The following is a 15,371-nucleotide window of genomic DNA, read 5'->3' on the forward strand; positions in this document are numbered from 1 at the left end:
ACCCCCGACCTCCCGGTTGTGAGACGAACGCTCTACCAACTGAGCCAACACACCGGCTACTATGGATCTGCATCAATTTTGGGGGATACAATTCAAGTGAGAATAAGCATCATGAAAACTTTACTAACTCCATAAAATAATGAAATCTCGACTCTCGACTGAAAAGTGAAGACATAAGTAAGTACTTAGAAAGTGTGTATCATTTCATGTACTAAAAGTACCCCATCTCACAGCCAGAGGGGCAGATTCCGCTCACCCCCCCCCACCAGATCTCGCCCACTAATCGCACGAGTGTGCCACAAAAATTTGCACAGGGGTAGTGTGCAATGAAATCTACAAGGCTGTATGGATAATTTTTTTTCAAAATAGTAAGATTAATGTACAAATTAATTATTATGCTAAATTATGTGTAAATCAAAAACTTGCTTGAATTAACTAAATACAGCAACCAAATACCTAATTTCTTAATCAATAGGCTCTTTGCAGGGTTCTGATATGAATGTGCTTTACAGAAAAATTTTGTATCACAATTGTTTTTCTTATTCCATTGTTTTTTTAACTTCTTATGTACACTTTTGTGTTTTGTTTGTTGTTAGTTTTTTATGGAAATCATTGCAGATTTCTGATTATAAATAAGACAAAATTAACTAATCATTAAAAGCAGAAATGAATTTTGGCTAAAAACACAATTAGCATGGACATAAACTTGTGTTTTTGAGCAATTTTGAACCTGACGAGCACTTACATAATGTGCATTGAATGTGCGTAATATCCTTGATTCTGTTTAACATTTAAAATCACTGGCTTTCCTTATTTCAGTTATTTTGCTGTACTTACAAGTTTGATGAAACAAAATTCCAGAATGCCCTTGTCTTCACTGAGGTGATCCGATTATTGTTAAAATAGCTACAAGTAAGAAACAAAAATCAAAGATATACATAAATTATTTCCTTTATTAACTCAATCACTAGTATTGCAATATTCATGCAATGAACAGATTAATAATCACATATATATATTCACAAAGCCATATAAGATGATGATGATAATGCTGATAATGATGATGATGATGATGATTGTGATCATAATAATAATAATATAGGTATATTTACTCAGGGTGGGCACTTCAGTTCATAAAACTGTTCTCCCTGCTATCATTATTACCCCAACATTAGCTGAGCTGCCTAGGTGCTCAAGCATTCAAGGAATTTCTTCCTACTGGGTACCAATTCACCTCACCTGGGTTGGTTGATGATGATGATGATGACGATTATGATGATGATGAACATCAAGGCGCCAATACATTAATCTGCTTATTCGAAAGGACTGATTGGTTTCTGTCATTACAAAACACTCTTTATTCATATCCATTTCATTTGGTTCTTCTTTCAAAAATGTCTGCCAGGTAGCCAAATGCCCGGGGGGGGGGGGATCCAGTCAAATATATTGCTGTACACACGTGTGATAAAAAAACTTGCTTAAAGGGGTGTTTTTTCAGGTTTGGACGCAGGCCGCGCATACACTCATTAAGGGTATCAAAAACACCAATTTAAAAAAAAAGGGTAGTTTTAAAACACTGGTCAATGGTCAATTGCAAGGTCAAACGTATTTCAGGTATGATTTTTTGCAAAGCTTTTTTTTAAGACTAGCCAAACGTGTTTAGGGTATGTTTTTTCCCCCAAGCTTTTTCCCCAGGGTCATATTCTGGCGAAAACTTGTTAAGGGGCCAAAATGTGTTAAAGCCTGTGAAAGACTTGCTTAGGGGGTTATTTTGCACACAGAGAAAAACTCGATTAGGGGATGTTTGGAAGTCATTTGGCCATGCGTGTGTACAGCAATAGATTTGACTGCCCCAGGCCAAACGCCTCACTTCGCTACACTAATCTACCTTTTGACTTAAGCTCCTTGAATGACTTTCAAATCACAGTATGACAATGGAATACAAATTTCATTTCAATAAGAAACTTACGCACAAGACATCATCTTATTCACAAACTCACCGTCACCTGGTACATCAGTAAACTAATTGTTTTTACAGAATAATTAATCAGCTCATCCACTCTTTGACAAAACTAATTCTTGAATGATTTCCAAACAAAAGTACAACAAAGAAACTAAAATTTGATTTTGATAAGAAACTTATTCTCATGGGTCATTGCCATATTCACAAATTCTCAGTCAACTGGAATATCAGTGAAATAATTGTTGTAAAAAGTAGTACATTAGCTGATCTACTTCTTGACAGAGGCTACTTGAATGATTTTCAAACAGAAGTACAACAATAACAATTACAATAGGATTTGTATAGTGCACGTATCCACCTTGCAAGGTGCTCTAGGCGCTCCTATATTAACCGCTGCCACCATGTTTCAAGTTATATTATGAGTCAGAATCAAACAGAATAACACAGCTTCTGTATAGTCGAGAGAGAAGCATTTAATAAGTACGAAAGGTTTGTAGTGCCCTCTTTTGGCAGGATCATTACATACTCCTCAAATCTCATAAACATGCAGATATTGTAACACCGGCTAAGCTAGTCTACTGATTCTGGTGCGCACAGCTTTTTGAGGAATTATTTCCTGCCGGTACCCATTTACCTCACCTGGGTCGAGTGCAGCACAGTGTTGGTAAATTTCTTGCTGAAGGAAAACACACCATGGCTAGGATTTGAACCCATGACCCTCTGTTTGAAAGGCGAGAGTCAGAACCACTAGATCACAAAGCGCCAACGTTGTGGTCTAATAACTGACTAAAACTTATTTTGATAAGAAATTAAGCCCTTGTCAAAATCCTGGTCAACTGGTACATCAGTGAAGGAATTGTTTTGCAAAAGGGTGAATTAGCTGGTCTTCTTTTTGACAGAATTAATACTTCAATGATTACCAAACAGAAGTACAAGAAAGAAAACTAAAATTCATTTTGATAAGAAACTTACGCACGAGACATTGTCTTATTCACAAAGTCGCCGCCCATCGGGATATCAGTGAGCTCGTTGTACTGGAGGTAGAAGGAACTGGTGCCTGTGATATGAGCGAATGTTCCATCTTCTATGTAAGCAATCTCATTATAACTGAGAGATATCTGAGAGGTCAGCGGGTTATCCTCAAAATGAGTGATCATGATACGACCGATTTTATTACTGCTAAGATCCCTGGGAAATGAAAAGCGTGAGAAGTTGAAATAAAAGTGCATATAGGAAGAAAATTCTGACTGTAAATAAGAAGACATGGTACCATATCTCCCAATAGTTGGAGTCATATCTTCCTTGCAAAGCTTGAACGTCAAAATGAGATGAAAATGAGAGAGCATCGATTTTAAATAAAATGCACATACATATAAACACATATGCATGTACATACATATACACATATTCAAATACATGTATATCACTATATTATATTTTAATAAATCATATATTATATATTATATTACACAAATTATTTTATTGAATGTAAGTGTAAAAATCAGGACTTAAAGTTTTTTGAGGGCTCATTACCTCTAAATATAATTTCCATGATATATGATGCTACTTTTTAACATATACACAAGAAACTTTATGGATTATTGTATATTCATGGGTAACTTGCAGTCTGATTAGAGCGTTACACCCATCGAAGGCTGTATCTGATATCTTATCAATGCCATTACTTGACAGAGATAGGGTAACAATCTACTTACAGACTAGTAAGACTGGTACACCCATCAAAGGCTGTATCCGGTATCTTATCAATGATGTGACTTGAAAGAGATAGGGTAACAATCTACTTACAGACTAGTTAGACTGGTACACCCATCAAAGGCTGTATCCGGTATCTTATCAATGTTGTTACCAGACAGAGATAGGGTAACAATCTACTTACAGACTAGTAAGACTGGTACACCCATCAAAGGCTGTATCCGGTATCTTATCAATGTTGTTACTTGACAGAGATAGGGTAACAATCTACTTACAGACTAGTAAGACTGGTACACCCATCAAAGGCTGTATCTGGTATCTTATCAATGTTGTTACTTGACAGAGATAAGGTAACAATCTACTTACAGACTAGTTAGACTGGTACACCCATCAAAGACTGTATCTGGGATCTTATCAATGTTGTTACTTGACAGAGATAGGGTAACAATCTACTTACAGACTAGTTAGACTGGTACACCCATCAAAGGCTGTATCTGGGATCTTATCAATGTTGTTACCAGACAGAGATAGGGTAGAAAGCTGTGAATGGTTGGTAAACATATTCTCATGTAGGAAATGAAACTGGTTACTATTCAGGTATCTATGGAAAGAAAGAAAATAATACAAGATATTCAAACAACCAAATCACGATATTCAATCAATGGTCACATAGTACATAGGTAAACTACTAATCTAATATCAATTAATCTGTTCTAACTAATTAAATTGGCAACAATTATATATATATATATATATATATACAAATATTTACCCCAGTTACATAGTTTGAATGAAAATAAAATATGGACATATCTTAGTATAAATTGCACAAATATATGGATATAAAATTAAAAAGTTGCCAATTTGTATTTTTAAAAGGTGCCAGAAGCCAATACTATGAATCCAACGCCAAAGATAATGTCAAGGCCACAGCCGCCAAGGCAACATAAGCGTTGTGCTCCTCGAGGAGCAAAACACTTGAGAGTATGCAGGTTCTCTGGGATCATTAAAGAAGCTTTGAGCGATCAAATAGGATACACAACAGTTAGCGACAATATTTCAAACATATATGGGAATTTCGAACTAAATCCAATGAAATTACCACTTGGCATAATTGCTTGAATTCATGAGCCAAATGATTGTATAAAATATATAACTAAGAAATAGACAAAATTAATATGGAATTCTAGCCAGATGTGTTTTTTTTGGAAATTCATAATAATAATAATTATACACTATCAAACATGTGCTTAACCGTGATGGTGATCTTCATTTTGATCACTTTCTGATTTATAGATGTTATGAATCACAGAAATTTTTTTTCAAAGAAAGTCTTTGTTCAATATTTCTCACACAGGGAATAATTTTGCTTTACACATTTGAATAGTATTTTTTATAAGAGAAAGCTCTCAACTAAGTAATGTACAGTCCTATGTAAAATATGCTATACAAATGACTTTATGCATCGCAGTCTTTCAAAAATGTGGAGCAAATTGCGATGCGATATTAGGGAAATAATTCCGTCACAAATCATGTAATCAAATATAAAACTGTATGTAATACATTACATACAATATTGTACCAGAGCTGCCAACATTGGGAAGATAGAATCCAGTAGATTTCGCGGAGGTATGGTTTTGTGAGGGAGCGGCGGAACGTTGTCCCACGGATGGGAGTTTTGGGGAGCAAAAACACATTAAGAAAAAAAAAAAACATTTGATTTTTTAAATAATTCATTAAAAAATGGATTCAACAAGAAAATACCTTTAATTGTCCAGAGGGGGAAGGGGCTGCAGTAGTGCCAGTGGTAAACATACATGGTAAATGAGCTTGCCTGGCCCTGCAAAGACTTATAAACTCTTTGTGGCCTGTTTAAAGTCTCTTAGGGATTCCTGTGAAAATTGTCACACAGTCCCATTCCGCTTGAAAATTATCTTTATATTTCGAAAAGTATTTTGTCGTCTTGGTCATGGATGACTCGATCTCCATGGTCACTGACAATGCGATTGTAGTGTGGATGAATCAGGACAGGGCATGCTTCGCACAGGCACAGCTCAGCCAGCCAGCAAGCGCCAGGCTAGCTCACTCCCGAAAGAGAAAATGTTCGAATCCGATCAACCCAAGTGAAAGTAGGGGAAAAAATCTCCACTTTGCTTCTGTTCTTCAGGATTGTCAATAAAATTATTCCTGAAAGTAATCCACTTGTTAATCCCATGATTGATCCACAGTTTCAGCTCGAATAAGGCGCACACAAGCTTACGAAAAACGCCTCGCAGCGCTCGTGGACTTCCCTTCTCCTGGCGCGCGCGTGGAGGCCAGGCAGGGCCGGCTGCGCCGGGGAGCATCGGGGGAGCATGTGCATGGAGTGCCGCTGAAGTGTTTCCGTCGCACACATTGCAAAACCCGGAAATAAATGACTTGTTAGACTAGTTCACCAGTCGTTCAGTAAAATTATCTTCATTTACATTGGAAATCAATGTACGATTATACAAAAACTGGTAAAAGCTACTGGGTAAAATGAAAATGTGATAAGGAGTTTCCACGTGGGTGTTAGGGAGTTGAACATGCTAGACTCGTAAAACAGTCGTTTGTATGAATTTTACAATTTAACAGCTAAAAATCCTGATTATCTGGGAGATTTTGGCATGGGGTCGGGAGAACGGGAGATTGGATCGCAATCCAGTATTCTCCCGCAAGATCCGGGAGACTTGGAAGCTCTGTTGTACATGTGAAGGCCCGTATTCTGAAGTTGGGTTTCACTTGGACCACGGTCTAACTCTGTGCTAAAACAATGGGTGCCAACATTTCAAAAATTCTGTTTATACTGTATATTTCTTATGTTTACTATTTTGTTTCCTTATGCTTTCATTATGAAGAAAAATACTTAAGTTATTATTCCCGGACAATTTGGGTGTCATACGAGTTAATAAATTGGATGTGTACTGTTAGGGATTTGTGCCCCAATTGGCTCTCCATAGTTAAACCACAACTTTAAACCTGGGTTTGATTTAAACCCGAGTTCAGAATACGGGCCAGAGCGTTGAATCAGACCTGGATCTACAATGATATGGTGACATTTGATCTCATTCAAAAGCACTTTTCAATGAAATCATTGTTTTCTGCAAGCCTCCAACTACATTTTTAAAACTAACTTTGGGGGAGGAAAGACATATACTTACAGAGACACTATATCATCAGGGAACGCTCCGTCCTCAATAGAGATTATATCATTTGAGCTGAGTGTCAAAGTGCGCAATGTTGTGAGGTTGGAGAAAGCTCCATCTAACAGGAATGTTATCTGATTGCTGGAGAGATACCTGATAGGTAAAGACACAAAATAATAAGGAAAAAATCATCAATATCAAGAATGAAAATCCATATTTTATTGTTCAAAATAAAAATCTGTGAATAGATATTTTTAGAAAATTCATTTTGCCCCACTGATTGTAGACCACTGTGCCAAACCAAATCAACAAGGCTCTATCCCTTAACCTGGTAGCAGCAACTCACATCTTTTTACGTCTTTGGTCTGACACGGCCAGGGTTTGGACTCTCGACTCTATACCAACTGAGCCAACACACCACTTCAATCTAGCTGGTTCCCAAGCTAGACGGCTGACTGATTTAGTCTCTCGCCTTGTCATCATAGGCTGTGTGTCACTCGCAATTGATGGTCAAGTCAAGTGTAGGTCAAAATATCTCTTGAAATTCATGCATTTCATTACAAATATGCAATTGATTTATGGTCTGCTTCTTGCATCAACAAGTATAAACTGATTTACTTTAGTTAAAATTGATCTATCACTTGTAAATGTGTATCTGAAATTTGCAATTGATTACAAATATTTTCTTGCAGTACCCCCTTAGTGTCCTAAGGCAAGGCACCAATCCACACTGTGCCACTCTCCACCTAGGTGTTGAATGGGTACCCGGTAGGATGTGAAACTCTAAAAAACATTTCTAGCGATTGAATTCTGGAACTCTTGTTGGAATGCTCCGACAGGAATGGAAAATGTCCTTGTGTGCATGCATGCCAGGATCCAATAACCAGGGTTCTTAACATATCTAAACATGAGTGTCGCTAGGGCGAGCACATAATACGCCCACCTGTAATGCGGAAAATTGAGATATTGGTCAAGCAAGAAAAGTGGAAGGTGGTGACTTCACCTTTGACCTTCTGACCTCAAAATCAAAAGGCTTCCTAGGATCCATGCTAGTATCATACACACCAAATTATATGAGCCTAGTTTAAGTTAAACTGAAGTTATCACGTTTACAAGGACTGCAGAAGGGTAATATGAAAACATGTCACCGTAACCTTGACCTTTTGACCTCAAAATCAATAGGCTTCCTGAGATCAATGCTAGTATCATACACACCAAATTATATGAGCCTAGTTGTCATGTCATGACATAAATGTTTGCTGCAAATACTTTCTTTTACCTTTAATATTTTTATTCTATTTTTTATTTCTATTATTATTACTATTATCATTATTATTATTATCATCATTATTATACTCACAGAGTGGTTATAGACATCAGTCTCTCTTGGTATCGCAGACCCTCTGGGACATAGTTGAAGTTGTTCGAGTCAAGATTCCTGACAACATAAATAAATTTTAAAAAATTCAATTAAGCTCTAGCTAGCTCATCATGCTCTCATCATAATAGGATACCCCCATTATTGCTAAGCTGTGGAATAACCTTACGAAATGTTGCATAATTGCGATAATTGCAAAATATGTCAAGAATCAGCCCACCCCCTACCCTTCTCTTATTCGGGTTAATCCTTGCATTTGTAGAGAATAGATATAGAAAATACATAATAGGTAGAGCGGAGGTTTCGGATTCCGGTGACCCGGGTTCGATTCCCAAATGGTGCGCTAGTGCCCTTTGGTAAGGCATTTATCCTCATTACCAGGTCCCTCGGAGAGGACCTTAAGCCGTTGGTCCCCTGGTTGCTTGCTCACAGGCATTCGTGCTTTCTTAGCAGTCAGGTAAAAAACCTCGGTATAATAAACATCCAATTTACATAAATTAATATATCGAAATGTCCATATCACCACTATGAATTTCATCCAAGGTGTGTGTAAGCCCGTCTCACACTATGCGATTCTTTAAGATCCGAATTTCAAATTAATTGTGATAACATTTGATACGGATATTCCAACTAATAAAATATTATGGATCAGAGTTCGAAATAGTGGTAGGACTACTGAAATCGAAATTCAGTCCAGTTAGAGCCTCCCTGAATGAATTTAAAAAAAAATCAAATTCCAAATCGTAATGACGTCATCATCGGCTGCGACTTGAAGCCAATTTGGATTTTACTCCGACCATAGGGCTTGCTGCAAAGTGAATGATTTTAGTTTTCCTAACAGCATGCCAAACTTTAAATAAAATAATTTACTTCTTGGAACTTTCATCTTCAATGAAAAATGAGATTTCTTGAAAAAATTTGTCGCACCGGATCATATAGTGTGAGACGGGCTTAATGTACTGAATTAAAATAACTACCCCTATCTGGCTGGTTCCAGGGACAAGCAAACAAATATTTAAACACAAAATTACCGGTAATCAATAATCATATGATCATAGGGAATATATACTTATTTGGACTTGCTCATGCACAATATATATGTTGACTTTTGTTCTACATACACACATGTATTTCAGTATGTCTGTGTGTATGTCCTGCAGGTTGCTTGTCTCTTTGAACATATTTTCTTCCTTGTTTAATACTTTTTCATTGTTTGTATTTATTATATGTATGTATTTGTTACTTGTATGCAGGGCCCCCAAGAAAAACAGTGCTTAGTCCACTGATGGGGTTACCCTGGGTAAACAAAATGAAATAAATAAATAAATAAAATGTACTCACAATTCATTTAGTACTGTTAGACAATCAAATGTGTGTGGATCCAATGTGGTCTCATCAATGTTGTTGCTTTGTAGTTCTAGCAGGTTCATATAAGGCATCTCACATAGATCGCCCTCGTTGAGTCCTGTGATTGCATTAATGCTAAGGTATCTGTCAGATACACAGAAAAGGAAAAAATCAATGTTCAAGCAATTTTACTTTGTGATTGCATTGCTACTGATAAAGTATCTGTTAGAAACACATAACAGAAAAATCAAAGTAACTGCAATATCACTTTGTGATTGCATTACTAATTAGTCAGCTGCCATAAATAGATTAAAAGTAAACGATCAGGCTATTGAAATTTCTTCTTTTAGATATTTAATGTGATCGCATTACTGCTATGATATCTGTCAGAAACACATTACAGGCAAAAAAATCGAGCAATTTCTACTTTTATAAGATTATGTAATGTGACTGCACTACAAGGTATCTGCCATAAATAGACAAAAAGAAAAAAATATATAAAGATACTCTAATGTCTTATAATAAAAGATGGGTCCATCCCAACAAGATTGGATTTGATTAAATAAAGAAAAATAATCCAACAAGCGTACTGCTGAATTTCATCAAAATTTGATGTATAGGTCTATCTTTCAAAGAAAATTGTAAAAATTAATGTCACGTACTCTACTACTCGGTGTCAACAATGTGTGACATTTCCTGTTGCTTCATGGACACCTTGACAATTTTCAAATTTTCTTTCAAAAATAAAACTATGCATTGAAAATCTGAGGTATTTAGCTACCAGACTTAACAAGTAAATGTGCAAAACACATTGTATCAAGTTTTGGTCAACTTATTTGCAATATTGTTTGACTTTCACTACCAAATGTAAATATCCCAAAGCTACATGGACAGCATTATACACTGTCTAGCTCAATAATTTCATTAAAAATGAATCTGAATAGCCCACATTTTTCAGTTAAATGTATGGTCTTGATACAAATATGAAACCTACAAACAATAAATAAATCATATAATTAGTATTCATTTATGCTGACATGTCAAAATTTGTGCCCAATCTTCACGGAATGACCTGTGTGTATCAGAGACATCGCAGTCTACCGGCCCCACAGTTTATCTAGCATAGACCAGGGCCCTGTCTTACAAAGAGTTGCGATTGATCCGATCAATCACAACTATGGAAAGCCAGCAAAGCCAACATATAAAATACATGTTTGTTCAAAATTTGTTCTAGTATTGAATGTATAACCACAAATTCATTGATTTCTTGACAATTTGGTGTGTTCTCCTTTGTTTCCAAAGGACATTTACAAATTTCCTGTAGAAAAAATTATGACACTGATGGATTTCAATAAAGTTACGACTGATTGGATCGATCGTTACTCTTTGTAAGACGGGGCCCTGATATACTTATACATGTACTTACACTTCATTGACATTGGGTAGGGTAGTGAAAGGAACGTGTGAATCTTTCATCCGCAGATAAATCTCATACGTTCCACCATTATAAGCATCATCCGAATAGAAGGTGATGTTCGTAATCAGGTTATTATCAGCATGCCTGAAAATAAAGAAATTCCACCCCGACATGTAAATGGAATGGTCTGAAATATGTATCATGATATGCATTATCAGTGTGGAGGACATATGTGAGGGTCACTTCATTATCCCTATGGGGCTCCTCACTTCTTAATTTGAAAAATAAACAGGGAGAAAAAAATTCATCACTATATTGTAAGCCACTTCTGGAACCAGTTTCATAAAACCTGTGAAATAAAGAATTTGGAATAGCAGTTAAAAGCTACTGAAACCCTTCAATCTGATTGGCTGATAGTACATTTGTTATAGAAATTGCGGATTTGTTATAAAAGCAAGTCTTTATGGAACGAGGCCCCAGAATATGGTTACGGGTCACTCCATTAGCACTGGGAAATCATCTTCCTCTTTCTTCTAAAAGAAATTCCCCCTGCATACATGAATGGAAAGCTCTACGAAATGGATCATAAAATGCTAATGGATAACAGACAAGAAATTTTCTATTTTCCCTTGGGGGATATCAAAATTTAATTATTCAAAATGAGCAGACATGGATTTCTTGGAATGGGGTACATTCTGGCTGAATAGCCTAAGATCGTATATCATAAAAATTGCTCAGTGCTCACAGTGTGCGCTGTGCAGTCGACCAAATTTTGAAGAAAAAATAATAATTTCCTGTTCCCCTACAATAATTCTGACAGAAAATATGGATCAACTACTATACATAAGGAAAGGTTTGTGTCTTTTTTAAACAGACAAATTATAGATGTCACCTACATGGTTTATTGTGGATGAATATTCATGATAATTTATGATACACTATCAGGCATTCAAGCCATTTCACAGTTAAAAGCTACTGAAATCATTCAATCTGATTGGCTGATAGTAAACATGTTATAGAAGTTGTGCATTCGTAATCGTGGAAAGTCGTTACGAAATAGAGACCAGTACTTCCAAAGTTAATGAAAACATAATACATTAGTATTATTGAGGGATAACCTAGATGACAGCTCTCAGACATGCCAAGTCTCGCACACGATGCACGGGAATCCCGCATATAGGGACTCTTGCTCATCCTCTCAAATCTCTTTCCCACGCAAGATAGTTTTTCAAAGAATATTCTGTGTCATATATACTTAATAAAGTGTGGTTTCTATTTGGATTATAAGAAAATGTGCTTGATTGGGACGGTTGCCGGATGTATGTTTGCATTGTTGAAGATTTTGATTATGTCATTCTGTTGATTTTTTTTCTGTCACTGTATGTGGTCTCTCGTTGAATCACAGGAAATCTCATGCATAGCTGGGCCCCGTCTTACAAAGAGTTGCGATTGATCCAATCAATCGCAACTACGGAAAGCCAGCAAAGTCAACCTATAAAATTCTTTTTTTTTTTTTGAAGTTCTAGATATAAATGTATATCCATAAATTAATTGGTTTCTTGACGATTTGGTGTGTTCTTTGTTTACAACAAATTATGACACTGATGGATTTCCATAGTGTAAAACGGGGCCCTGGACTTTGAACTTGGTATCTCTGAGCTCTATGATCAATTACTAGATGCATGGAAATTGCACATGATTCTTGAGCAGTACTCACAGATATAGAAGACTTTCATACGTCTCCCTCGAGAGGGCAGCATGCGGAAAGTTGGCGAGACGATTATCACTGATGAACCTATGTCAAAACAATGAGATCAAATATAAAGAGATACATTTAATGTTAACAATTAGATTGTAACTTTTGTACACTGTTTGTAATGGACCTAGAGTTACATGCATGATTAATGATACAATTGATTGTATATTTTGTGCAACAGGGCCCAGTTGTGGAAACAATCTAAAAATGAGTTCAAACACATTCCAAAAATGAACACACAAGTATTTAAATGCTAGATGATTACCACTGGTGGGCCTAAATCAAAACAATCAGACTAAAAATAATAAGATAAGCTTAATGTCTATAACTCATCTTCAGAAAGACTCAATAAGATAAATTATTTTAAATAAATAATTTTCAATAAATTGCTTTATTTACTTTTTTTACGATAAATTACTTAATTATGCTTAATGTCTATAACTGACTGTAACAAAAACATTGTTCCTTTAATGCAGTGGTTTATAAAAAAAGATAAGGGTCCCATTTCATAAAGACTTGTTCTATTAAGAAATGCACAATTTCTATAACAGGTTTAAAATATGCCAATCGAATTAAAGGATTTCAGTAGCTTTTAACTGTTATTGCAAATTTATTATTGTAACAATTTTTATGAAACAGGCCATAGATTTTATGAAGGTACATACAATGTGGTGAGATTTCCATTGATCCCTTGAAATGCATCATAAGAGATTGTAGCCATCTCATAGCCTGCCTTCTGAGAATGAAGACGTCTGAAGATAAAAACATAACAGAGAGTTGTTTCATACTAGAAAACTGGATCCAAAAATACATAAAAAAACACAAGAGATATTGGGAATTCTTGTTATGTACGAATGCATATGACAACGAAGAGTCGGACTCGTGTAGTTGTCAGTGCCTATAGTAGACATTTCAAAAGCCTGCCATCTGAGAATGAAGACGTCTGAAGATAAAAACATAACAGAGAGTTGTTTCATACTTTTCTAGTAACTAGAAAACTGGATCCAAAAATACATAAATAAACACAGAGATATTGGGAATACTTGTAATTTCCAAATGCATATGACATGGAAAAGTCAGACACGTGTAGTTGTCACTGACCATAGTAGACATTTCAAAAGCCTGCCATCTGAGGATGAAGACGTCTGAAGATAAAACATAACAGAGAGTTGTTTCATACTAGAAAACTGGATCCAAAAATACATTAAAAAACACAGATATTGGGAATTCTTGTAATTTCCTAATGAAAATGACATGGAAAAGTCAGACACGTGTAGTTGTCACTGCCCATAGTGGACATTTCAAAAGCCTGTCATCTGAGAATGAAGACGTCTGAAGATAAAGACATAACAGAGAGTAGTTTCATACTAGAAAACTGGATCCAAAAATACATAAAAAAACACAGATATTGGGAATTCTTGTAATTTCCGAATGAAAATGACATGGAAAAGTCAGACACGTGTAGTTGTCACTGCCCATAGTAGACATTTCAAAAGCCTGCCATCTGAGAATGAAGACATATAAAGATAAAACAAAACAGAGAGGAGTCATAACAGGGTACCAAAATTGCATAAAAACAAAGAGATATTTGGAATTCTTGTTATGTATGAATAAGACATGGAATTGTCAGACTCATGAAGTTGTCACTGCCTCGAGTGTACACAGTTTAGAAGCTGCTTTCGATAGATACTTTAATAATGGGCCATTAACTGTAAGCATATAACTATGAAAGTCCTGTTTCTTGAAGAGAACCAGCCATTTTGAAGAGGATGAAATTAAAAATGTCAATAGATCAGATGGACCTGGGTTCAAATCAATAATTTTCTTCAGGTATCCATAGGTATAAACTTCAGCTTAGGTTGCATACAACATTAGACTCGACTGATGACCTATTCTTCATTCAAATCAGCAAAAGTTGAAAACGGTTTTTTTATTTTGATTAAATTTGTGTTGTTAATTCTTCACATTCCAGATGAATTGCATCAGTATGGGATTGATGTGTATCATTTGGTGATGATCCACAACAGTGGCATGTTAATACGTAACACTGGAATGAAAATTGGTATTATTTCTCAATATAAGCCAGTTCATAGTTCCATGCTGCACATGATCAGAAGATTCTGCTCAGAAAAAGGTCATTGGTACTAAAGTGACACGGTGTTTAATATTTAATAGGATAAGCACCAACTTTGATATCTTGATTATTCATATATTCTTTTGAACTGTGTTCTTCATTCAATCCACAAAAAACAACAGTACGTCCACTAGCGACTGGAATTTCACACATTGTCAAGTACATTGTTATATAAACAACATGCTAATGCATTCAATGTAGAAATGCAAATTAATACCTTCGTAGTGTTCATTGGTGTGCTATTCTAGTCACATGGTCCATTCAATTTCTTCATCCTGCTATGTAAGGCATGCTTATGTAATATCTTGCTTTGAAATTTGCCTATCATACTGATAGAAATGAGAGGTTATTTGTGGCCCAGTGGATTAGTCTTCTGACTTTGAAACAGAGGGTCATGGTTCAAATCCCAGCCATGGCGTAATTTCCTTCAGAAAGAAATGTATCAACATTGTGCTGCACTCAACCTAGGTGAGGTGAATTGGTACCCAGCAAGATTAAT

The 15,371-nt window shown here is 35.9% G+C and overlaps 1 protein-coding gene across 1 annotated transcript in view; it reads right to left on the reverse strand.

The window, feature by feature from the left end:
* LOC129263455 (uncharacterized) overlaps positions 1–15,371 on the reverse strand; it is a 125,185-nt gene that overhangs the window by 96,791 nt on the left and 13,023 nt on the right. The window contains exons 12-20 of the mRNA XM_064100693.1: positions 13,404–13,490; positions 12,700–12,777; positions 10,992–11,126; positions 9,560–9,709; positions 8,201–8,278; positions 6,856–6,993; positions 4,134–4,277; positions 2,936–3,151; positions 838–906 (exon numbers count right to left, since the gene is read on the reverse strand). Coding sequence (XP_063956763.1) covers positions 838–906; positions 2,936–3,151; positions 4,134–4,277; positions 6,856–6,993; positions 8,201–8,278; positions 9,560–9,709; positions 10,992–11,126; positions 12,700–12,777; positions 13,404–13,490 — 1,095 coding nt within the window. The remainder of the gene's footprint in view (positions 1–837; positions 907–2,935; positions 3,152–4,133; positions 4,278–6,855; positions 6,994–8,200; positions 8,279–9,559; positions 9,710–10,991; positions 11,127–12,699; positions 12,778–13,403; positions 13,491–15,371) is intronic.

This window comes from Lytechinus pictus, chromosome 6 (genome assembly GCF_037042905.1).
Source record: "Lytechinus pictus isolate F3 Inbred chromosome 6, Lp3.0, whole genome shotgun sequence".
Taxonomy (NCBI): Eukaryota; Metazoa; Echinodermata; class Echinoidea; order Temnopleuroida; family Toxopneustidae; genus Lytechinus; species Lytechinus pictus.